Below are 26,454 nucleotides of genomic sequence, written 5' to 3'. Positions count from 1 at the left end.
CCCCCCCCCCCGCAGCATTTGACCATATAAAAAATTAAAAAGTATTTCAGTACAAAACAAATAGCTGGAAATTGCAGCTATCATTCAAAATTCGTCCCAACTGTCGTCAATCTAATCTTATTAGGTAGGAGTGCTGGACACACTCCGGGTCCCAACATTATGCAGCCTCAGCGCGGAGGTAACTCATTACCTTGGAAAAACACAAATACACACACTGGGTGCAGCCTAGGCGCGTATAGACTCAAACAAGGCAACAAACTCAAGTGCGGGCAGAATCATTAAAAATTTACATATTGAATACGATATTCTAACAGAAATTACACAACCACCTAAGTGTACATACCATGTTTGATATTTCGTTCGATTGTTAGATTTCAGCATATGCATGTATAAGGTCATTTCGCTATTAGTTAACTTATCCATATGTTCGTCGGCGAACTCGGATAGTCAAGTGCTCATACGATTGAGCTCACATGGTCCGGCTATGTGCTCATACCTACTTTCGAGAATCATCATGAATGTATTGCCATACCTAATGAACAAGAATGTGACCCGCCTCCCAGTTTCGCTCAATGCCGAATGGGTCAAGTTACCCACGGGTACTACTTCCCCGTACCCCTAAACTTTTTTTCGTACCAAATATGTTTCGTACGCAAATTTTTTTCGTACCAAATTTTTTTTCGTACCCAAAATTTTCGTACCCAAATTTTTTATCGTACCCAAATGTTCGTTTCAACATACACAATTGTGGTGATATAGATAAACTTAAATTGATGTTTTATATCCATCCTCTTCAAAAGCATCGTCACACCAGTACTGCCAGTACTTTGATTAATATTTGCTGTTATAGTGTCACGTTCATAGATACGAAGTGCAACAGCAAGCAGAGTATTGGCGCCATCTTTGATCATCTTCTGCAACACGGAGTTGACGTCATCTTTGGACCACCATGCGCAGACGGTACCTTTTTATTGACATTTCATAGGCCTTGCTATCTTATAAACATTTAAGCGGCGAACATTTAAAAGTCTGAACAGTAAAAACAAATACAGTTGTGTGACAAACACATAATGTAATTTGAATCACATATGAAATTAAATGTATCGCCATAAGTAACACAATGAGTCGCATCGTATTGTACGCTTTAATCATGGTAGATACATACGAAATATTACGCTAGTCAATTGTTTCAAGAGTTTGTATCACTCGAGTGGCTTGTGTGATGACGTATCACACGAGAGGCGCAGCCTCGAGTGTGATGCGAAATAGCACAAGCCACGAGAGTGATACAAACACTTGGAACAATTGACTAGCGTAATATTCCTTTTATTATATACAATAACTAACGAAAACAGTAAACAAATGTATTTTTTACTTTAACAAAACTGACAAAACAATGACTAAAACGGTACGCCATAGTTTATTTAAGACGCGTATGAATACAGTTTAAGTAAATTAACGTGTAAACATTCGAACCGGGAAAACACAGGTTTCCGACACGCTTACCTTAATGCCATCGTTAATCCAATTTTTATAACATATTAAGTTGACAACTTTAATCCGATGTTTATAACAAAAACGTTTAAACGATATGCACTTCCACTTCTATCTTCCATGTCTTTATCGAAACTTAGTTTAAACCACACTATTTTATTGTATTCCTATCGAAATATACATTTATGCATGATAAACACACACTCCAAAATACGTTTTTAACACATTGTTTACTGTAAAAAAAACACCACGTCCGACAGGTCCTAACAGAGTTAAGATAAAACTATTGTGTTTTGTCACAGAAATGACGTCACACGATGTACTACGTAATCTATTTCGTAATATAAAATATTTCTACTTTCGGTGCGTGTAATGTGACGTCATTAAATGGGTCGAAGTAGTCCGGCTAGTATGGTAATACGGAATTGGAAACAGCGAGTAGCGTAATACGGGATTTTTTATTTCAACGATTGATACAATCTGTATTTGGTTAAAAGCATTAAACAGGTATATAATAAACTAAGGTATTACGAATAGTTTATTTACGTTATTGGCATTTCGATGGAATACACATTTAATACGATACAATGAAGCATTTGACCAAAATGCATGTCAATGCTATACATATTATGTTATTAAAATAATATATAGTTAGAAAGGTAAATCAGAATTTCTAGTAGACTCCACCAATTCCAATGAACTGTTTATACATGTCTGATAAATGCTTTGTTTTTCCTGATTGCAAACGCTTGTTTTGCAGCTCATTCAGCGACCATTAATTGTATTTATAAAAAAAAACGCGACTCTTTACCTAGTCTGCATTTTCTTTAGAGGAGACTTCCTTAAAACAAAACATTATACTAAAGCGAAATTCTTCGTCTTTGATTGGCCTGTGCGAACTACTCAGGCCAATCTGGGACGATCCTTGTTAAATCCGGTAATCTTGCGCGTCCGGTAATCTTGCGCATTTCGCAGTTTGCGAATTTCGCAGACGACAAATGATTTTCTTTAGTGATGAAAGATGGAATTTCACATTTTGAAGAATTAACGGATTTAAAAGGTACGTATTCCATGCAAAATAACATTCGATCATTACATTTTAACACCGGTTGCGTTATCCCTATACATTGTACATGTATCGTAAACACTGACCTACTTACGATAAATTCGAAATGATTCACAAATTCCATGCAGTCTTTTGCGTTTTCATACTTTAAATTAAGAATTCATAAATCCAGCGTGTAATTAAGCATTCCATTGCACAATATCCGATTAGTTATGGTATTGTTGGCCATTGAAAATATATCGCATCAGACGACATTGTCATTATTTCCCGCCATTCTGTTAAACCACATTTGGTATGATCTCCGCATGCGCAATGGCATAGTTTTGATATTTTCTGTAAACTATGGAAGCATTGTCGTGGTAAAATTAGACCTGTTATGCATAAACATTTTTTTTTTCACGCTAGAAATCAATTAATTTAAAATTTTAATGTTTATTTTGCTACATTCAACAGAATACCACCACCATCATCAAAGAAACCGAAGTACAGCTATTAATCCACATTAAATTTAAATGTTTTTACAAAATGATTTTTTAAATAATTTTTTGGAATGTATTTTGTCACTAATTTGACACCATATGTCTACCATTTTGCCTAAATGAGGTCATTACACCAAGTGCGCAAGATTACCGGACACTGTGATAGTTTGAAAATGAGGTGAGTCATGTTTGTTTTGAAATCAAATCGGACAGTTCTTCACTGAATTAATCAGATATTTTTGTGTTAATAAGCACACGAACCTCTTATTTTCATAATAAATTTAGATATTATGTTGTCAATTTATAAAAGAACATATTTTTAAACCAATTGACCCTTAACTGCGCAAGATTACCGGGCAGCATCGTACTGAAAAACCATTACAAGAAATGCACAACGCACTGCAAAGTTTTAAAAATACATACGATGTACACAAATAACAAAATAAGTGTTATCTAACTACGATCTCTTAACCATAAATGTGCTGTCAATGTTTTACACTGAAGAACCTTTCATGTTCAATGACTTATTGAAATAATAATCTAAAATACTTCCATGGACACACTCGGTATTGTCAGGACTTTGAACGTGATCGTGTTCACTTGAATGTTGACCTCCACATGGTTACTATCTAATTGACCGTGTTACAGTTGTCAAGTCTGTTGGAGAGCTGATGTCCTACCGAAACGTGGCTCTGATCAACTGGGTGTCCGTCGGTCAGACCATCACATACAAGGACGAGCTGACCACCTACATGCGCACCATGGCGCCAATATCGTCTTTAGGTATTTATGCTATGACACGCATAGAAACGACGCGTAAATGCGTCCATATCGTCTATGTATTTAAGCTATTGCACGCATAGTAACGACGAGCATTGCGTCCATATCTAGTCTTCGTATTGAAGCTATTGCACGCTTAGTAACGACGAGCATTGCGTCCATATCGTCTATGTATTTAAGCTATTGCACGCACAGTAACGACCTTTATTGTATCAATATCGTCTATGTATTTAAGTTATTGCACGCATAGTAACGAAGAGCATTGCGTCCATATCGTCTATGTACTTAAGCTATTGCACGCATAGTAACGACGATTATTGCGTCCATATCTAGTCTTTGTAATCTATTAAACACATATTAAGCATCCACGCGTATTGCGTCCATATCTTATCTTGGAAATCTATTACATGCGTGGAAAGGATGCGTATTGCGTGCGTATCTTCTCTTGTTAGGCACAGGTGGTTAACGTGTGACTCTGATATTAATTAGTGAAAACTTCATTGTGAATGAAAAATAATCAAAATATAACGAACAATCAACTTCTCTGGAAAAAAAAACAAATCGATGCATCATATTTTCGGGGTTTTTTTAGTTGAATACCTTGTTATGTATATATGTATATAGATAACAAGGTATTCAATTTCAAAATGCACATATATACCTAACAAGGTATTCAACTAAAAATGACCCGAACTTCGTCAGCTTTGGCAGCGATTTGGAACCGTTAACTCGGTCTTATTAAACGCAGAAATGAATTAAACCCCTTTTCATTGACTCAGCACACATTTATTCACAACTTGTTGAAGTTTTGTTTACCTTACCACTCATGCAATTCATGGCCTAGTCAATCTAACTGCTTTGCACTTCATTAGACACAGGGCCATGTTGCTGTTACAAATGTCTGCACTTGATCTTCATTTTAATCAATACTGATATTTGTTCTCGATTGGTCATTGTCGGCTTGGGTACTACTAAAGTATACTTAAATAAACCCTGGGTACGGAAAATATACTAAAACGTACCCGGAAATTCTATCGCTGAAATTGGCTTTTTTTCAAATTTATTATATGCATATTTATGTCAATATTCTGTCAAAAAGCCTCTATTATCGAAACTTCTGCTCAAAAAGCATGTTGAGGAAGTGTTTATTTTTTCGAAAAGAATTTTGTTTCGTATTTTGTAGGGCGTTTTACGACATCGGATTTTGGGCTGGAATAAAACTCGGGTACGGTATAAATTGGCTGGGTAGGTCTTAGTATATTTTCCGAACCCGGGGTACATTTAAGTATAGTTAAGAGTACCCGGGGTACATCTAAGTAGTACCCGAGCCGACAATGACTTATCGAGCGTTATTTATTCGAAAAGATTGATACAATTTACACATGTCGAGACACGTAATACGTCCAAATATAGATACATACAACTTACACATATCGATTCATACAACGTACAAACATAGATTCACACAACGAACACATATAAATACATACAATGATCTAAAATATATTAATGCATATAGATAAATACAACGACCACATATAATTACGCATATTTGCACCAATGCATCATTAATATCCAACTCAACATCTCCCCAGGCGGCATCATGATGTCGTTCTACGACTACACGGGCTGGCGGCGCTTCGTGATAATCTCCATCGATCGCGCGGAGTACCGGGCGGCCGCAGCCACCATCGAGAGCAGCATACGGTTGTACGAGATCAAAGGCTTCTTCGTGGCGCACCACTACAGTGGCGTCAAGCGCAACAGCTCGGTCGCCGACATTGACCTCATGTTGAACAATATCATCCGCGAAGGAAGAAGTAAATATATCAAATAGGGGTCAATTTAGAATTTTAACTTCTGTTTGACTGTCTGAATAAACGACATAACAATAACAACAATAACTTGTGTCTTAAGCAATAAGTCGATCTAATGACAAATTTTAAAAGTTACAGTATTTGCGTCAATTTAAAAGACCTATAAATAACACAGGATATTATTTCTTTAAAACTTTTGTAGTAATTATCATGCTGATCCCACGGGAGGAGCTGCGAAAGTACATGCTGCGCGCGCATGCACTCGGGTTGACCAAAGGAGACTTTCAGTTCATCTTTACCGACACAAAGGTTTCAAATATATATTTGTAGTTTTTGTGGAACAAAACATACTCCCAGTGCCGTTTATTATGATTTTTGTTTTTAAATACTTCAACTCTTTGACGAATGTGTTTTTACCTCAAAGAAACGGCTAACTAAGGAAAATAAGTCTTTCTTAAGACATGGAATGAGTAGAGTAGCAAAATGCTCACGACAATCTCGTTATCAATTATTGATTTAATACCGAATTTGTGTCCACAGATGATAGACGATGACGACGTGAGATTCCTGAGCAGCGGCGAAATATGGCGACGGGGAGAAGCAGACGACATGGTCGCCAGACAGGCCTTCCAGAACGTTCTATATGTGAGTCCATGATGACACCACAGCTTAAGGATCGCGTCGCTTTGCTTCATATTGCTGAGGTCAATTATTTCTATCAAAAACAATTCTATGAAAAGGAATATGAATACATATCAAAATAATACATTTTATGTTTAATTTAATTCCATATAATATGTATGTACATATTTTCCACTTGTCTGCTCTAAGCCGTTGTAATCGTTTATATATTAATTCCCTAGCGCATGTATGTTTGATTCGTATACTGATGTGATATTAAGACACTGAGGCAAGAACTGCAAACTCTTAACATACGAGCATACAAGCAGTTAGTCTGCTATGGTATGAACATTTATTCCAGTTTTGCCTTGGCCACACCACTGCCCCGGTAGCCAGCTGGCGGGACGGTGCAATGGCCGCATTCGATAACGTGTTCCATGGACGCACGGACGCTCCACTTCCGTCAGAGGTATTTTTTTTTTTTACCGTAAATGTATATCAATGGGCGATTTATATAGAGAGACAGAGAGAGATAGATAAAGAAATGGAAAAGATTAAATATTTTCGGCCTAAAAGTGTAGTCATATTGTTGGTGTTTGCATGTAAATATCTACATGTAAGCTTATGACTGTCATTTGTTGACGTCTGTGTTGAATAATAAGTATACCGTTAACGGTTGGTCAGTTTGAAGAAGTATAATGTAAAGTATTTAAAATAAAAGAGATTGTACATTATTTGTTTATTTAAATAAGTCGACCAAGTGACCGCGATCATCATTAATGTATGCAATACAAGGGGTTTTGTGGTCCAGTTCACAAGTACAGAGCCAGTATGTTAACCCATTTATGCCTAGCGTCTAGAAAAAATGCCCTGGCAAACAGCGTAGACCCAGATGAGACGCCGCATGATGCGGCGTCTCATCAGGGTCTGCGCTGTTTGTTTAAGGAATTTCTGTAAGAAATAGTCTAAATATAGAAATAAATATACTAGATATCCCTAATTTTGGAAATAAATTGATCCAATTTAGAAGGATGGGAGAGTCCACTAGGCATAAATGGGTTAAAGCCGTGCATGATTCCCACACTTTGCTTCATTAGCCGGACGAGTATTCCGCATATCTGCACGACACGGTCATCTACTACGCCCGCTTGCTCAACCAGTCCCTCTCCAATAACTACACGGGAAGTGGCGATGACCTCTTCGACTTTGGGGACACCGTCTATTTCCCAGGTACAGATTTGGCTTTTTGATATTGTACATTTTTCGAAATAAATAAGTTAACTGAGTGTTTAAAGTATTATATCTTCCCGAAAAAATAAGTAAATGATAATCAATAAATAAATTCATGTAGAAGATTAAATGATATATTTCATAAACTGTACGAAGGAACTACAAAACGACCGAGAGAACGGACAAACGAATGAGCGGCCGACCTACCGACCGAACGAACACAAAAACAAAATAGAAATTACCACGCTTGTTTACATACTCGTGCAGAAACAAAGGAAAAGCTAATAATGTTCTCGAATATTCTAATGCACCCTAAAGGCCTTTCCGGTGACGTAATAATAAATCAGCTCGGGGAAAGATGGCCGTCCTTCTATGTGTACGACATGGACACTTCCGGTTCCTTTATTCAGGTTGCCAACCTCCAGTTCGCCATCGCCGATACCAGAATAAGAATGGTAAGGGCTTGCCAATTACAAGAGTACTTAACCCGATGAGCTGTCGTATATTCAATAATATTTTAGATAATTTAAATTAACTTTCTATTTAATTTTATCGTTCTTTTTACATGTTTGTTCTCGATTCAGATGTCCGGTTGTTGAAAAAAAAACACGAGGTCGTTTTAATGATCTGATAGACACGTATTAGACGTACGCTTTTTTGTCGGCGTAGCATTTCTATCCGTTGTATCGGCCCTCTTAATGAATACATACGAATTTTAGAAGTGAACAAATACAAAAACACGCATGTGTTATATGTCAATCTATATTTAAATGTGTATTCTTGAACATAAAAACGAAAACTGCATTTAAATCGTTTTTTTTATACAAAATACTGGCTAGACCTGTAGTAATCTGTTTCATGTACAATTTGTCTCATAGTATCGGCCCTTCTGATTGGTTGCTAAGATTTGTTACTATGCGCAGGTGCTTGTTCTAAAAAAGTAACTAAATGGAAAAACGAAACTCTTGCTCGTGTTGTTCTTAAATTATATTTTACATTTTATTCAAAAATAAGCGGCATATAAAACATTTGATAAAGCTACTATTAATCCATAAACAAACCAACGTTACGTAATTAAAAATCATAGCATCACCCTGGAATAAACATTACCTACTTTCCAACGAACACCGGAAATCATGAGAATGATCGTCGCAATAATCATGGATAACCACCAAATAAAATACCTTACCACTCATGCAATTCATGACCTAGTCAATCTAGCTAACTGCTTTGTACTTCATGTGACACAGTGTCAGGTTGCTGTTACAAAAGTCTGCACTGGATCTTCATGTTAATCGATGCTGTAAATTGTTCGAAAGGATAAGACAATAATAAAGACCATAGACAAATATAAATTCACTTCTAAAAATTGAAAAAAACACACTAATTTTCCAGCATTTCTTGAAGGTTTTTTCGTTAAAGGCACGATACTATGAGGAGGACCGATACAATGAGAGTAAGGGATAGCTGTTTAAACCTGCTTTTTACCTTAAATGACAACAGCCTATAAAATGTTGAGGAAATTTCCAGTCGACCCGAATGAATGCATTCGAATATTTAATGGGTTGATTTGAGAGAAATCCCCGAGAACATTTGTTGGTGTACGGGTTGTAATACTGTTCAGTATAAGAAATTCCTGACAACTATCTGCATGGTCATACGACACATACAATTTATACAAAACTTTTGGTCCAGTTACAATTACGTTTAACTTCACTACTCGGTCGATACATTTTTAGGGGAAAACTGTGTGGCCTATCGATAAACGTTGATAACACAGTATCGCTTTCAAGATATAAAATAACATGAATTTTAGGGAAGAAATGAATGGAAACCTTATTTGCATTGAGAGAAAGCAAACACTTCCAAAACAGTATTGTGTAATGATAAGATGGGAATCGTTTAATTATCTAACCACAAATGTTGCAGTACGCCGTCAGCTTGTCTGGAAATCCTCTCTGAAAGACTAAACAGGGCTACCAATATGTTTGCCAGTTGGCTGTATTTGAACAGTTTGACTTCAATTTTCTATCGAAAAGTATTGTGGTAAGATTGTTTTAAAGACCCGCGTCATGCGTAAATGGGTCGTATGCCTTACGCGGGAATACATATGATGTTATCTCACGAAGTATATTTTTTTTATTTACGAACACTGTTGTGTTATTCGAATCTGCGTGCACGTAATAACATACATTTCATGTGGTGGATATGCGAATAACAACAGAAAAAAGTTAAGCTGTTGTTATAAATGTATTTATTAAGAACCTTGAATGTGCTACTATTTATTTTAAAGTCAGGATACACGCCGAATATCGTTTTAAGGATATTTTTGTTTATACTATATCATTCTAATACATACGTGGCGAATTATTTTGTTTTAAATGTATTAACTTGTGTATGATCTGTTAAAACATTCGAAAATAGCTTATTATCAGAAATACCTTTTCAGTTTCTATGTAGTGACGCATGTTTTTAAAGATGTATTGTCAGAAGTGATAGTGGTTCAAAATATATAAACTATTTTATTCAAATTTCAATGTAAATGGTATAACAATGTATACATTTATTTCGATTATTAGACGAAAAGTAAGTTGTTTTATGAACAGATTAAATCCCTGTGCATGTGCATTGTTGACCCCCAGAACTCCTCGTTCACGAAGATCACCTGGGGAGACGGAAGAACGACGGATGACCCGTACATCCCGCCGGATACGCCCGACTGTGGCTTCTACAACGAGTTCTGTACCCCGGACGCGCCGACCACCAGTAAGAACTGGATATAGGCACAAAAACCTCAATTGAAATTCACTTTGGAATTATAAATAAATATGTAATTCGTCATTGATTTTTCTTTTATCTTAGTTTTGTTATTCAGTTTCTTGCTTGCACTTTGCATAACTAAAGTCCATGACTTCTTATTCACAATCTAATCCAGAATTACATGTATGCATGGAAACGCCAAGGGCCGTACGCAGGAATTTTTGACTACGGGACCAAATCGGGGGGGGGGGGTGCAGGAGGGGCTTCCCCTCGTGATTTTTTTATATGGCACTTTTCAATGTGCATTTTAATGCTAAAAAATCTTATTTTGTTATATAAATTTGTGGAATATAACAAGTTAAACATCATGCATTTCTGAAGTCTAATGCTTTAAACATTGGTGTGAAATTCAAAGCATCAGATTTCACAAATGTATGGTGTTTGATGAAGAAGAAAAGCACACCTTGAAAATCCAAAATCTTAAAGAAATGTATCATAAAGTATGACTGACATATCACCATAATAATATGTTCTCTTTGAATTCAAATTCCCTCTGAAGCCATTTCATAACAAGATAACTATTGATGCAAAGCATTAAAGGGCGTCGGGAATTTCAGTGTAAAAGGCACTCAAGAAGTTACATGGAACGATTTTTTTTCTACTGTAAATATAAAGATATTGGCCGATTATTTTAAACAAAATAGAAAAAGATACTGGTATAACCATTATCTATGTTTTTGTGTTATAACCCCTAAATAACCATTATCTATGATGTTGTGTTATAACCCTAAAAAAAACATGATCTATAATTTTGTGTTGTAACCCCCAAATATTTCATAGTTCATTGTATTTACATTGGTTTCCTTTTTTCACTGGCATCCGTGTGCAGTTTTCATTAATGGAACAGAATTGTGTAGGTTTAAAAAAAATCTGCTTCATCTTGTAAGCGTAATTTCATATTTTTCTCAACTTCAAGGGGAGATGATTCTGAACTTATTCTTACGTTGCTCATTTATGATAGGGGTTGAGTACTCATTGATATGAAAACACTGTAAAAGTTTTAATGTGTTTACGAATCCCCACCCCCCCCCCCACCCTCTCACACATATATTTCATGGGCATAATAAAAACAAAAACTGGTTACAATAAAACAGCATATTTATTTAAAATAAAATGTCTACATCAAAACAAAAAGTTAACATACAACACAAATAAAATCATTTGATTTTACTGGGGCTCGAAACTTGGACCTCTCACATGTGAAGCGAGCGTGTAACCACTACACTACGGAACCGCTTGAAAAATCACCTTGTAACTAAGATATTAATAAGCTATTAATAGCCGGTTTAAATGTAAACCCGGAAGTTTAAACGCTGGATAGTGAGCGGGGTTAAAGGTCCATACCAAAGGGTCCATACCACTGGAAAGATACGGGTCAGGCCTGCGGCCTTCTATATGTGGTTTTTAAAAAAAACCTGTAGGAGGACTTGATAGTAATGAGACTGGGGTGCTGTGATGGTGCTCCTCATTGATAAGCGGCTGCTTCCTTTATCAAGACTCATTATTACGATTAATAATACGTGTCGCGCTTCGCGCTATATAGCGCCTTTATTAGTAACTAGGTGGTTGCTAGGATAGTGGAACAAAGAAGTTTTGTTTTTTATACAAAACCAGAAAGTTTCACCGGTTCGCGTATTTGCTCAGTCCCTGTGATCTTTTATTATTGCCCAGTCCCTGTGATCAGTTATTAATTAAAACAATAAGCTTTGCATTATTGGCAATAAATGTTGTAGTAAATATAATAGGCACAAATGCAGTACTTATTTACACTAATTTACACAAAAATCACCACTGTGCAAGATATTCTTAAAACAAAAATATATACATTGATCCGTAAAATAACTTCTCCTCCGAAAAAAAACGTATTACATACTAGTCGCCGCACTTCAGTGCGACGGCAATATAATGTTTATTATCTACTACACATTTTTACTTTCACCATCATAAAAAAGATAAACCATCGCGATCGTCTACAACTCCGACATAAGATTTATTTCCCGGACTTTTTTCAAAACGCTGTTAGATATTGACCTGATATTTGGTGTTTGATTCTACTACCTACATGACTTACATACTAATTATGAAGTATAGTTTCGCTTCGTTCCGTTGATTTTTGGCAACGTTATGGGCATTGGACTAATTTTTTTCTCTGTAATATTCGTTTTTCCGTTTTTTTACGCAACGCTTGAATTTAGAGAGAGCTAAATTCTATGGTCCTGATAGGGTGTAATATAGCAGTCGGACTGTCCGTCCGTCTGTTTCAGGCATTTTATTTTCCGGACTGTTTTTCAAAACGCTGTAAGATATTGGCCTGATATTTGGTGGTTGAGTCTACCTACATGACTTACATATCAAGTATGAGTTTCGTTCTGGTCAATTGATTTTTGTCGATGTTATGGGCTTTGGACTCAGACAAGAAACATACCTGGTCAAATTAATGACGATTATCCTCTGCAATTGCTTCGAACGTTTGTTTTTCATAAATTATTAACGGCAGGAATTTTCAGACCTATGACCTCCTGTATCAGTTGCTTCCATCCGCTGCTTATCTTTCCTTGGCCAATCAAAAGACGAGTAACATCAACCATCGATAGATAAAAGTTTCAGTATCACAATGGGTAATTTATTAGGACCTGTAAATAAACTCTGATTCAAAAAAAAAAAAAAAAGGGTAATTTATTAGCTAATCGGGGATGTGTTTAAATACGATATGAAAACATTGCCTAGGGGCGTATCGCCACTGACGAATAAATTAGCGCTAATCCCGTTGTTTACCAGGGCCAGTGAAACAAATCTGCTCTTTTGTATTGAGGGAAACTGTACTGTGGGCCCTTTCATGAGAATTGACCAGTCGCCAAATTATCGATCGCTCCGCCCACATAGTCACGTGGTCTAGTGATTAGAAAACTCCGACAAGCAGATCGCAATAATAGCGGATTACGTGAGGGAAATTCTATATTTGTAATGATGTATTATGCTCTTTTCTATAAAATAAATTATTAAAGCCTCACACTAACCTAAACTGCTCTGTAAAACGTTAATACAATCATAAAAACTTGAGAGAGAAATGGCGTAATCAAAATAAATGAGTTAACGGCAGACTGACTATCAGAAACGTTTCTTATACATATTATATAGGGAGGTGATGAAAAATCCGTTGTAAAAATGAGCATTTATTTCATATTGATTTTGAACTTGTATTCAACCGTCTGACTGTGAACCCGGTGGCTATTCATATATAATTTTGAAAATATTTTTTTTTTAAATGCAAATGACATATCCATATCATGATGGTTTTTTTGTTTATTAAAAATGTTTAGATCTTTGTTTTATTGTGTTATTTTTAAAAAGACACCGATTTTTTTTATTTGGATATAAATTAAATTTTGATTGCAACCATAATTTAATACAGGTCTAATTTCGTGGTTTCATTAACAGATAGTCTAATATGCATTTTATTTCATTTATGTTTAATGCGAACCTGTTACATTTCACTATCAAAAAATGAAATGTTGGTATTACGGTCCTGTTCACGAAAATTCGAATTGAATACATTTAGCATATTATGCATTTGCTTATTTATAACAAGATGGTCCTTATATGTTAATTGCAATTTTCACATTTCTCCGCGTATCAATATATGTTGTATTAGAAATGTTGTTGTTGTATTATAAGCCGTACATTTTACACTTGAAGTCGCTTTAAGCTGGCTAAGCCGCGTTGAAATCACCTTTTTGTTGTTTTTACTTTAGTTAAAACAATATTTAAGTTAACAATTTACAATGATTTCCCTTGTTTATGATCCACAGAAAATAAATATATAATTGGAAATCATTTAAGTAATTAAATAGTTTTCTTTTAATGTGTACAGTACCTAACAATGCCTTAATGTTCCTTCATTCTGAGACCCACGCAACATACTGTTATTTATTAATCATCGACAATTACGCTGAGATTAATAAGCACGTGTGGCAATTATTATGTTGTCCAAACTGCTTAATAATATTGTGCATCAAACGGTATAACACGTTTTATAGAACACACACCTGGTGTGGTTAAACTATTTATTGTGTTTGTTTTCTCATTACTCGTTCATATGTTCAAGAAATAAAGATAAAATAATAACCTTTTATAAAGTATGTATAGCACCTACAATTTTGAATAATGATCGAACAGTAATGATCATGCATTTGATATAAAATCTGTGTAAACTCGTAAAAATTACGTCCATTCCATTTGTACAACACGCTTTGTTTATCGGACAAAATGGCGGCCAGATAAGCGTTGCTGAGGGGTGTGTGAAAAATCGATATCTGATTGGCTGATCGATAAAATGTGGGCGGAGTTGGCGACTGGTCAATTGTTTTGTGCAGAGAGCACACTCTTTTTTTAAATCCTAACTGGACACCCAGCTGGGGGAGGGGCAGTGCCCAGGGCCTGGGTACGGGCCTGGCCACCTTTACCGGTATACAGCAATTACTACACGGTTACCATAAACTAGATGTACCGACAATTATAAGTGTTGTTTTGTATTCAATATAAAACGTCAAAACATGATTGCTTTTTTAAACCAGATATCACAGTCAATACAACTAGCTGTTGATTTCATTACAAGAAAATATTATCAACGACCATTAAATATATATTTGCAAATTACTCAATATAGAAAGCACCTTCGACGATATTGTACGCAGAGAGACTCAGAATAATTTATGCTCTAGTATTAATTTTTTTTAATTGTTTTTAAGCACCAGACAATTATATCACGTAATACTCTTTCGGAGCACAAGTTAGTCTGTCAACAGACTGATTTTTTTTTCTAATTTCACAATTGCTTCTTGAGCTGTATTGCAATACAATATCAAAGCTCCTTCGTTGAATTATCAGCATTTTAAGCAGATAAGAAAACGTAACTCTGTATACTATAAGTACAGTACAAGAAGTAGGAGAGAGTTATCTTTATAAAAATGATAAAATGATAATGCAGGACTGTTAACAGTCTGGAGCACAAGTATATGTTCCCTTAAAGTATGACTAAAGCTACACAATCGCCTGAAATGTAGTCTTCTTTATGTTTCTAAAGTGAATTTTAAAGCTTTAAGAATACGATACTGTGACCGTTTGGTAAATTCAGATATGAACAGTACATGTCACTTAGGTATAACGCATAACGAAGTGTGCAGTTTGAAATTCTGATGCAATCTAAAGTGGGTTCGCATATGTATTGAACATGAATTTATTCTACAAAGCAAGTGCATCAACTAAATTTCCATCATATCAGTTGTTTTTGTGAACGTAATTGGCAATTTATAATATATTAACGGCCTTTTTCTATAATAAAACATATGTTGTTTTCCATTACTCTCATTGAAGAATGAATAGCCACAGGTTTATAAATAAACCTCTATTGAAAGAACGTAAAGATCGATGCATTCTTTTGTGAACTTTGTCTGTGACACCTTCAATATCGATACACACAGTCGCAGAGTCAATATCCATGTCACCAAAGTTCCGTCCCGATACACGAGATCCTGGTAATCCACGTTCCGTGATATACCATGAATTATTGACAGCTGGTGACTGAATAATTACTCTTTATGAAATGTGCAGTTGAAATGAAGTTGTTTCATTATTGATTTTGTGATGTTTGTTTATTAAATTAAAAATATTAAGTTACATTTGAAGATTTATGGACATAAAATGGTAGGTGTTACAATGGTAGGTGTGCTTGTTTGATGCATTTGAATTTCGTGGTGGTTGATTTGCTATGGTTGCTTCATGTTAGCTGACCTAACTTAAAATGAAGGAATATTTAATTCGATTTATCATTATGTTTGTTGGTATTGGTTTAACATTATATTTTTCTGTTATGTGAAAAACGGTGCTTTGTGTCATCGGCGTTTCTATTGTTAAAATGATGATTAGAATAAAGTTATATATAGTATGATATATTTGGAATAAAAATTTAAATCCAATAATATTTAAATGTACTATTTTCTCAATACACCACATTGACGCATGTAAACAAATCTCTTCCTACCCAAATTTGTAACAAAACATGAAACGATTATCGTGGCACCATTTGTTCACTTTCTGTCTGTATACCTCGAGGTGGCTTTATGTATGGCAAGCGGTTCGACGCATAATCCCAAGAAACTAGGTGTTTACTGAGAATTCTTAGAACCTAGGTTCTCGCTTGAAGATTGGCTTCAAGAACCCAAGTTTTCATCCGATATCATAGGTTTTCACCAGAACCCAAGTTATCATAAAATGTGCATCAAACGACGATAGCATAGGTTCTTATTTGAAAACCAAGGTTTCGACAGACGTTAAATAATCTGTGACTCAAGTTCTCACCTTTAATACTAAATCCGTGGTTTTCATTTGGGAACCATAGTTCTGGTAAGACCCTAGGTTCTCACAATGAGAACCTAGGTAAAAAACTATATCTGGATTATGCGTCGAACCGCTTGCCATAATACGACGCACATAGACACATAGACATTAGGTTCTCATGAGAACCTAAGTTATCATTTCAGATACCCGGTTTTCGGTCAGACATTTAACGAATTTTTATAAAAACACATTTTCATGAAAACGTAGGTTTTCAAATCTAGAACTTAAGTTAACAGATAATAAAGCAAAAGCAATTTGCGAGAACCAAAGTTCTCGTTTGATATCCAAGGTTTTCACAAGAACCTAGGTTCTCGACAGATTTTCGCGTCGTTCTCTCGGATATCCTAAGTTTTCATGAGAACACAAGATTTCATTTGGGATCATACGTAATGGTTAGAACCTAGGTTCTCAGAATGAGAACCTAGGTTCTCAGTTAAACCCTAGTTTCTGTGAATTATGCATCGAACTGCTTGCCATATTTACGCGATATTAACACAAACTAAATTCATGAGCCTTGCAGTAAGATAGCAATAAAATAAGTATTTGTTTAAAGGGATCTTTTCACGGTTTGGTAAATTGACAAAATTGAAAAAAGTTGTTTCAGAATCGCAAATTTTCGGTTTAGTTATGATATTTGTGAGGAAACAGTATTACTGAAAATTTGCCATGGCCTAATATAGCCATTACATGCATCTTTCGACGATTTAAAAACTTAAAAATTATAAAGCGTTGCAACGCGAAACGATTGAATAATTTGGAGAGTTCTGTTGTGTCGTTTAAATTTGTGAAACTACGAAGATTGCTTATATAGGGTATAAAATACGCCTGCTATGTATGCTTGGCAGGATAGCTCAGTTGGCTAATGCGTTTTTACATCAGGATTCCGGAGGACACTGGTTCGAGCCCTGAAGAGGGCTACTCTTTTTTCCTTTTTTTAAATTTTATTTTTGATTTTTTACTGTAGCTTTTAAAATTTAATGTTAACATTTATCAATATAAAGCATTTAATGACAAACTTCAAAACATGCCAAAATTTGGAAAAGGCCCCTTTAAAGAAGAATGCATGCCATACACACATTTTCAAGTTTGTATAATTACTGGTTTCATGCACAGCAATTTTAACATAATCCAGTAACATTTTGTCTGTTTGAATAGATTTATAATAACCATGTAATATTTTATTTATTTATTATGAAAGCACTGAAGATTGTTTTAAAAAGGTTTTATATGCGTGGATTCTTATTTTTGCATTTTGCATTTTTACGTTGAATATGCGTTTGCAATTTTAACTATAGTTATTTATTTAACAAAACTAACATGCATTTATGACATTTTATGACTTGTACACTTTTCAACACATTATTTCTTCAAATGAAATACTTGTTGAGACTTAGCCTCCTAGTCTTACAAATGATTTCATAATTAACTAAATTTTATCTTTTCACTTAACATTTTGATATGAAACTTTCCCTTAATCACTCACTGAATTTCAGAGTCGTACGAAGCCGTGATTATTGGAGTGACCGTCACCATGTTGTTTGTTTTCCTCGGCCTCTTCCTCCTATACAGGTAACTTTGGACTGAAATGGTGTAATGCAAATTTTGCTTAACTGTTATAACAGTGATGAATTGTGTCACTGTTATAACATGTACCGTAATGTTATTACAGTGATATATCAATTATGTCCCTGAAAAAACACTGATGTATTAATTGTGGCACTGAAATAATAGTGATGTTTTTTTCCGTGACACACGAATTGTGTTACCGAAAGCACGTTGAGGCATGAATAAATTCACTTAAATAACGGTGATGCATGCATGACTTCACTGGAATAACAGGGATGTATGCATTGTTTCACTAAAATAACAGTGATGTATGCTTTGTTTTACTGAAATAATAATGATGTATACATTGTGTGCTTGTGCTACAAAAGTAATGTATGCATTGCGCTTGTGTTATAAAACTGATGTATTCATTGCGCTTGTGTTATAAAACTGATGTATGCACGGCGCTTGTTTTATAAAAATGATGTATGTATTGCGCTTGTGTAATAAAACTGATTTATGCATTATTTCACTGAAATACAAGTTATGTATGCATTTTACTGCTGTAATAACAGCGATCTATAGACTGTGCAACCAAAATAACAGAAAATAATTATTTTCCCCCGAAACATGTATGCTTGTTACAATTTGAATAACTGCGATTCATTCCTTGTGCCAATGAAATTAAAGCGAGAAATGAATTTTTCAATTAAAATAATAATTTTTAATTCGCCGTTCAACTGATTAAACAGTGATACGTACACTGAATCGCTGACATAGTGAAAAGAAAGCGATGCATCAATCGTTCCATTTTTGCTTTAAATATGTTACCGTCTGTGTCATACATATTCAAATGCATAGATAACATACTATTATGAGAATTGCTACTTAAATCTTAATTGATTGAAAACTGTGTTAACCTTTATGAAAGCTTTTTCTAAAGTTGAAGAATGGGCGACATAGTATTTAAACCAAACAACATCACGTATTTTCAAAAAGACGTTTTGATAAGTTTATTCTTGCAATAAATGATATGTAGACTGGACAAATTAATCATGAAATCGATGAATTTAATCGCACATCTTAGTTTTAGAACTTTCCATTCTTCAACATTATCATCGTTAAACTAATATCTACGATCCTTTAGAAGACGGTACCATGACTCCATATTTTTCCCGTGGCAGGTGGTGGCGCGGCGAGCAAGACCTTAAGAACATGACGTGGAAAATTCGCCACGCCGACCTGGTCTTCACGCCGAACAACCGTCTTCAGTCATCAACGGTAAGGCATAACTGAGGGCACATACAGGCATGTAGTTTGTATAAACTGAGCAAAAATGGGGCATATTGAGACCCTCTGGAGGCATGAAACGAGAAAACGTGTTTGGGGTATTTTTTAACGGTTGCGAATTTTAAGCATTGTAAACAGATACATATATTCGAGAAAAATATCATTATATGAACCCATGAAATATATTCCATGGTCCCTACATTATATACCGCGGGGGATGTGGGCCTCCAAACTTTCGTTTTCATAAATTGATGAGCCAACCAAGGGCAAATGACATAACATTTATAATAAAGTCTGTGAAGTAACGATTATATTGGCGGAGTGACGTTAAATTCGAAATAAACAAGCAAATTCGTTGAATTGATATCCCCGGCCAATGTGCTTCTGGACACGAAAGTATTATATTTGACACTCAAAAAAGCATGTTTTCAAGATACAAATGGCCATAACTCCGTTATTAACAGATGGTGTACAATGTCATTTGGCTTGCATCATCCCTTTATTTAATAAACATACTCCTACCAAGTTTCAATGAAATCCGCCAAAGCACTTCCAAGATATGACTCCGGACGGACGGACGGAAAGACAACGCCAAAACAATATCCCTCCGCCTATGGCGGGGCATAACAAACGGATATCACCAAATACGACAAAGCGAACGCTTCTTCCATTGTAACTGTTCATAAAACGGGTAGTGTGAATAGTTACATTGGACACGGAAACCAAAAATAAGGTATACATTAATGACCTCGAAAATTTGATAGCCTAACAGTCAACGGTGATTCAAAAAGAATTGCGTATTAATTTTGTTTGAACATCTGTTTTGACGATGAGTTTTATTCATAGTTGTATCTCTGTTTATATCCAGGGGAAATACCATCGATATGCACCTTTATATCATGGGCGTAAACTGTCATCCCGGGTCAGGCTTCGCACATACCAACTAAATAGGATTTATTGTTATAAACGTCCCTAACATAAAAAACATTACATTGTCGTCCATTTCAAGGAATATGCCGTATGCACATGAATGTTTTAGCTTAAATGCAGACTATTTAACTTTGATTAATTCCGTTGCGGTTTTGCGTTTTTCATAAAATACTTTATTGGATAACCAAATAAAGTTATAAATATAAAGAATTGCCATTACTTTCAAAATTAAATATATGCCCTCATTTTGAAATAAACTATTGCCAATACTTAAAACAATTATTTAAAAAATGTCGCGAATAATCATTTTATAAAACAATAGAAAATATAATATCACCTTTAAACATCATTGTCTTTATTACCGCAGTGCGTGTCAGGACGCTTCACGAGCAGCGCCCTGAGTGTGGAGACCGGAAGTGTGACCGGCAATAGCCGCCAGGGGGCACGCTCCACGTATTCCCTAACGCGAGGCCAGATCTTTACCACTGTGGCGGACTACAAGGGACAGCTAGTTGCGGTGAAGATGAGCACGAAACGGAAGCTGAACCTCGACCGGCAGTTTCTTCTGCAAATGAAACATGTAGGTCTAATATCATATCAGGCAGGGTAAATCAAGCAATCGCAATATTCGTCCATTAGTCTTTAATTGTTCATTGTCTATCCAATGGTGACATGGAATTAACATTTCCGTACATCATATCGTCGATTCCAAGAATCAAGAATATAGTATGTATCGTAAACAAAATATTACTTCTGAAAATAAAAGCTGGTGAGTTTTGACGGTATTTTTAATACTTGCAGTGTACACAAATATTTAAATTACACGAAAGCGGTGATTTTTGCTGCATTTTGAATTATCAAGCTTACCAGAGTAGTAAAAACTTCATGTTTACATCCCAGTTGTCCGCCCTGAAACACCCGAACGTGACGTCATTTGTCGGCGTCTGCACTGAGCCCGAGCGGATATGCAGCGTCTGGGAATACTGCACGAAGGGAAGCATTCAGGTTACCACTTAGGCAGACAGTAATTCTAAAGTAATGTGTTGAAAAATCCAAAGACACTGATCACAGCGATCATCCGTATGACAAGGGGAGATCACTGTGAAATGCTTTCTATTCAAGATTAATTCCTTGTTCAACCGGTTGAAACAATTACAAAAATACCCTAATACATTTTTTTTACAGGAGAAGGTTTCATATTTATAGAGTTCATCAATCCAGCTTGACGTTTAAGTACTTTTCACCAGATGCTAATACTTATATGATATCTTTAAAACTGTTCGCCAAAAGCAAGTGTATTAAAGGGGCCTTTTCACAGATTTTGGCATTTTTTTTAACTTATTCATTAAATGCTTTATATTGATAAATGTAAACATTGGATCATAAAAGCTCCAGTAAAAAATCAAGAAAAAAAATAAAAAAAGGAAAAGAACTTTGCCCGGAGCAGGTTACGAACCCCTGGAGTCCTGCCAGAGTTCTGAAGTAAAAACGCTTTAGCCTACTGAGCTATTCCGCCGAGTACACATCCTTGACGTATTTTATACATTATATAAGCAATCTTTGTAGTTACACAAAATTTAACGACAAAAACAGAACTCTACAAATTATTCAATCGTTTCGCGTTGCAACGCTTTATAATTTTTAGGTTTTAAAATCGTCAAAAGATGCATATAATGGCTATATTAGAGCATGGTTAATGTTCAGTATTACTGTTTCCTCACAAATATCATAACTAAAACGAAAACTTACGAATCTGAAACAACTTTTTTCAATTTTGTCAATTTACCAAAGCGTGAAAAGATCCCTTTAATATACAACCGTTTTCTGTGAAAAATTGGCTAAATGCAAGTGCGTCAAGAATTGTTCCAGATAAGAATGTGCAGAGGATTATCGGGGAAGACACTTTTAGCCAAGACTTAATGTTCTTTGAACAGGCTACCTTTGAACGACAATTTTCATAAACGGGGAAGTCTCGTCCTTTTTTAACATGTGTGGGAAATGCAAATCTTAGAGATACGTAACGCACACGCATTAGGTCCGGTTTTCTCAGGGCGCGTTTTATTTATTTAAGAGATCTTACCTCAGTATGGCACATGCGTTTCAGGATGTCATCGAGAACGACGACATCCGACTGGACACGATGTTCAAGCTGTCCATAGCCGTCGACGTCTGCCAAGTATGACTCGGCCACGTGGTATTTTTTCGTCACGCGTGGTTATAGGCAGCCACAAGGAACAAAAAACGTGTCATATTTAATCACTTTGCATAACACAACCATAAATTTGTATATAAAATAATGAAACTTGCATATCATACACGTTTATGTAAAGTTGCTAAATATGTACCATATGTGTAGTACTTTACGAAAATCCTGTTTTCACAGGGACTGGAGTATATCCACAAGAGCCCAATCCGTTACCATGGAAACATGAAGAGCTCCAACTGCGTCATCGACAGCCGCTGGGTGTGCAAGCTGACGGACTTCGGTGTTCGGAAGATCAAACCTGACGTGGACACAGAGGAGAGCGTGGGGGAACACGCCTTCTATGCGCGTGAGTGCTATTGTTTAGTCTGCATGCGCATAACGGGCTCAATGTGAGCTTTAGTGGTCATCTTTTGTCCCTCGTTCTTCGTCCGTCAAGCTTCGTACATATATATATAATTTATTCTTATAGGTAAACATAAGTATGGTGAATGTACATGAAACTACTTACCAAATTGGATGTATTTGTATTTTTTCTTTAAATGGTTTCAACTTTTTATTGGGATATACGTAAATGGGCACATGTTCATTTCAGGCCTGTTTTGGACGGCTCCGGAAATTCTACGCCGGATATTAGCCAAGGAACGACCACAGCGGACGGCCAACGCGGACATATACTCGCTGGGTATTGTCATGAAGGAGCTCCTGTGTAGGAACGAACCGTACGCCGCAGAGGCATTCCTCTCACCGAAAGGTAAATACTTAGATCATATGAGCCGCGTTCTGAGAAAACTGGGCTTAATGCATGTGCGCAAAGTGTCGTCCCAGATTATCCTGTGCAGTCCGCACAGGCTAATCAGGGACGAAACTTTCCGCCTAAACTTGATTTTCTGTATGGGGGGACTTCCTTGAAACTAAAAAATACCATAAACGCGGAAAGTGTCGTCCCTGATTAGCCTGTGCGGACTGCACAGGCTAATCTGGGACGACACTTTTCGCACATGCATTAAGCCCAGTTTTCTCAGAACGCGGCTCATATAATGATACCAGGTGGATGCAACCATGAGAACTTACTGAACATATGGAGCTATGCTATTATATTGTATGTGGAATATTGACTTTTGAACAAAGATGACACTATTGCAAACTGATCAAGATTTGTATATAGCGTTTATAACGTTTTGCTAAGTTCGATAAATAGTATAACACAGTGGTATTATTTAAAAGGCACCAACAGCGCGGTGCATTACCTCGCTCTGGCGGAACGGGGCTTTATGTATTTATGTAAAGTGTCGTCTCAGATAAGTATGTGTAATCCGCACAGGCTAATCAGGGACGACAATATCCGCCTTAACTGGATTTTAGCTAATAAGAGACTTACTTCAAACGAAAAATACCATACCATGCGGACTGCGCAGGCTTATCCAGGACGACACTTCACGCACACGCATTAAGCCCCGTTTATCCACGGCCAGGTTCAATTTAACATTTGAGTGTGAGAACGATCAAGCTTATTTATTTAACAGATTATTGCTGATATTTTTATAACGCTCTACAGAGATCATACAGAAGATCACGAGCCCCGTTGACGCGGAAGTGCTGTTAAGACCGGCCATCTCGAACACAGAGTTGGACAGCGAGTATAGAAGAACGAATATGGAGTACATGATTCAGCGCTGCTGGGCGGAGGACCCGGATTCGAGGCCCACCATGAAGGCCATACTGCGCACATTGAACAAGATCAACCCTTACAAGTAAGTTATCGTAGGTGACCAGGATGAAAAACACATTAAAATTAGTAAGTTTACACATGGTATATTAGTAAGTAATGTGTGGTGCAACTAATGAGTTCTTACGAATAGTGCCATTCGTGTGTTTTTTCCCCCGACGAAACCTCACAATCAATCAGAATACATACCATTCAACACATACAAGAAAGAAAAGAAAAAGCCATAACAACATTGTTTCATATATATATATATATATATATATATATATATATATATATATATATATACACACACGTATAACAATCAATAAACAAGACACATTTATTAAGTTACTTTGCTCATATATATTGATAATACAAATTAAAACATTTGAATCGCGAAATACGGTATCTTTCGATAATGGTATGCGACCCCGTACGGCCTTCTGTATTTAAGGTGGAAAAGATACGATTATTCGAATCGCAATTATACGGAAAATGGAATTATAGGAAACAATTCTCACGGTCCGAAAACAAAACATTATGTGTGGACACGTTGGTGTTCTAGGCATTGCCAATTCACGTTTATTTCCTTCTCGTGACACGTGTCGTCAAATTATTTTCACAAATATTTGTCTGCCCCTCTTCAAAGAAGAAGGGGTATATTGTTTTGCTGGATGCCGGTCGGTCTGTCTGTAGGTAGACCTGTCGGTAGACCAGTCTGATTATCGTTTCCATCAATAACTCGTCAACCAGTTCAACGATTGGCTTGATACTTCTCATGTGCATAGGCCTTGGACGGTAGATGACCCCTATTGAAATTCTGGTCACTAAGTCAAAGGTCAAGGTCACTATCACACTAAGTGTGAAAAACGTTTCCGATCAATAACCCGTCAACGCATTGACCGATTGGCTTGATACTTCACATGTGCATTTGCCTTGGAGAGTAGATGACCCCTATTTATTTTGAGGTCACTAGGTCAAAGGTCAAGGTAACTATCACACTAAGTGGTTTCCGATCAATAACTCGTCAACGAATTGACCGATTAGCTTGATACTTAACATATGCATTGGCATTGGACAGTTGATTATCCATTATTCAAATTGAGTTCACTAGGTCAAAGGCCAAGGTCACTATCACACTAAGTGTGAAAATCGTTTCAGAACAATAACTCGTCAACCAATTGACCGATTGGCTTGATACTTCACTTGTGCATTGACCTTGGACAGTATAGGACTATTGAAACTGGGGTCACTAGGTCAAAGGTCAAGGTCACTGTTACGCGAAGTGTGAAAATCGTTTCCGATCAATACCTTGTCAACCAATTGTCAGATTTGCTTGACTTTTTCAAATGTGTATTGGCCTTGAACAATAGATTACCCCCTATTAAATTTTGGGTCACTAGGTCAAAGGTCAACGTTACTGAAGCTTATTAAGAGTACAATCGTTTCCGATTAATACTTCGTCAACGGATTCACCGACTGGCGTGATACTTTCCATGTACATTGGCCTTGGAAGGTAGATGACCCCTATTTAAATTGGGATCATTAGGTCAAAGGTGAAGGTAACTGTTTAACACTAAGTGTGAAATTGATTCCCATCAATAACACATCAACAGATTCACCAAGTGGCTTGATACTTCACCTGTGCATTGGTCTTGGGCAGTCAATGACCCCTATTTAAATTGGGGTCACTAGGTCAAAGGTCAAGGTCACTGTTAAACACTAAGTGAGAAAATCGTTTCCGATCAATAACTCGTCAACCAATTGACCGATTGGCTTGATACTTCACATGTGCATTGGCCTTGGGCCATAGATAACCCCTATTAAAATTAAGGTCACTAAGTAAAAGGTCAAGGTCACTGTCGCACTAAGTGTGAAAATCGTTTCCGATCAATAAATCGTCAACGAATCGACCGATTGGCTTGATACTTCACATGTGCATTGGCCTTTGACAGTAGATTATCCCTATTGAAATTGGGGTCACTAGGTCAAAGGTCAATATCACACTAAGTGTGAACATCCTTTCAAATCAATAACTTGTCAACCAATCGACCGATTGTCTTGATACTTCA

At 36.3% G+C, this 26,454-nt stretch overlaps 1 protein-coding gene across 1 annotated transcript in view; it reads left to right on the top strand.

The window, feature by feature from the left end:
- LOC127856545 (atrial natriuretic peptide receptor 1-like) overlaps window positions 1–26,454 on the top strand; it is a 55,198-nt gene that overhangs the window by 2,444 nt on the left and 26,300 nt on the right. Inside the window, exons 2-19 of the mRNA XM_052392862.1 lie at window positions 851–960; window positions 3,688–3,822; window positions 5,415–5,639; window positions 5,839–5,945; window positions 6,177–6,281; window positions 6,619–6,726; window positions 7,355–7,487; window positions 7,806–7,942; window positions 10,130–10,268; window positions 15,788–15,841; window positions 18,197–18,272; window positions 19,433–19,529; window positions 20,836–21,048; window positions 21,369–21,473; window positions 22,573–22,644; window positions 22,852–23,020; window positions 23,267–23,425; window positions 24,230–24,425. Coding sequence (XP_052248822.1) covers window positions 851–960; window positions 3,688–3,822; window positions 5,415–5,639; window positions 5,839–5,945; window positions 6,177–6,281; window positions 6,619–6,726; window positions 7,355–7,487; window positions 7,806–7,942; window positions 10,130–10,268; window positions 15,788–15,841; window positions 18,197–18,272; window positions 19,433–19,529; window positions 20,836–21,048; window positions 21,369–21,473; window positions 22,573–22,644; window positions 22,852–23,020; window positions 23,267–23,425; window positions 24,230–24,425 — 2,340 coding nt within the window. The remainder of the gene's footprint in view (window positions 1–850; window positions 961–3,687; window positions 3,823–5,414; window positions 5,640–5,838; window positions 5,946–6,176; window positions 6,282–6,618; window positions 6,727–7,354; window positions 7,488–7,805; window positions 7,943–10,129; window positions 10,269–15,787; window positions 15,842–18,196; window positions 18,273–19,432; window positions 19,530–20,835; window positions 21,049–21,368; window positions 21,474–22,572; window positions 22,645–22,851; window positions 23,021–23,266; window positions 23,426–24,229; window positions 24,426–26,454) is intronic.

This window comes from Dreissena polymorpha, chromosome 1, assembly GCF_020536995.1.
Source record: "Dreissena polymorpha isolate Duluth1 chromosome 1, UMN_Dpol_1.0, whole genome shotgun sequence".
NCBI classification, from domain to species: Eukaryota; Metazoa; Mollusca; class Bivalvia; order Myida; family Dreissenidae; genus Dreissena; species Dreissena polymorpha.
Note: the sequence above shows the minus strand (reverse complement) of the source record. Positions and strands in the feature narration are given on the sequence as shown.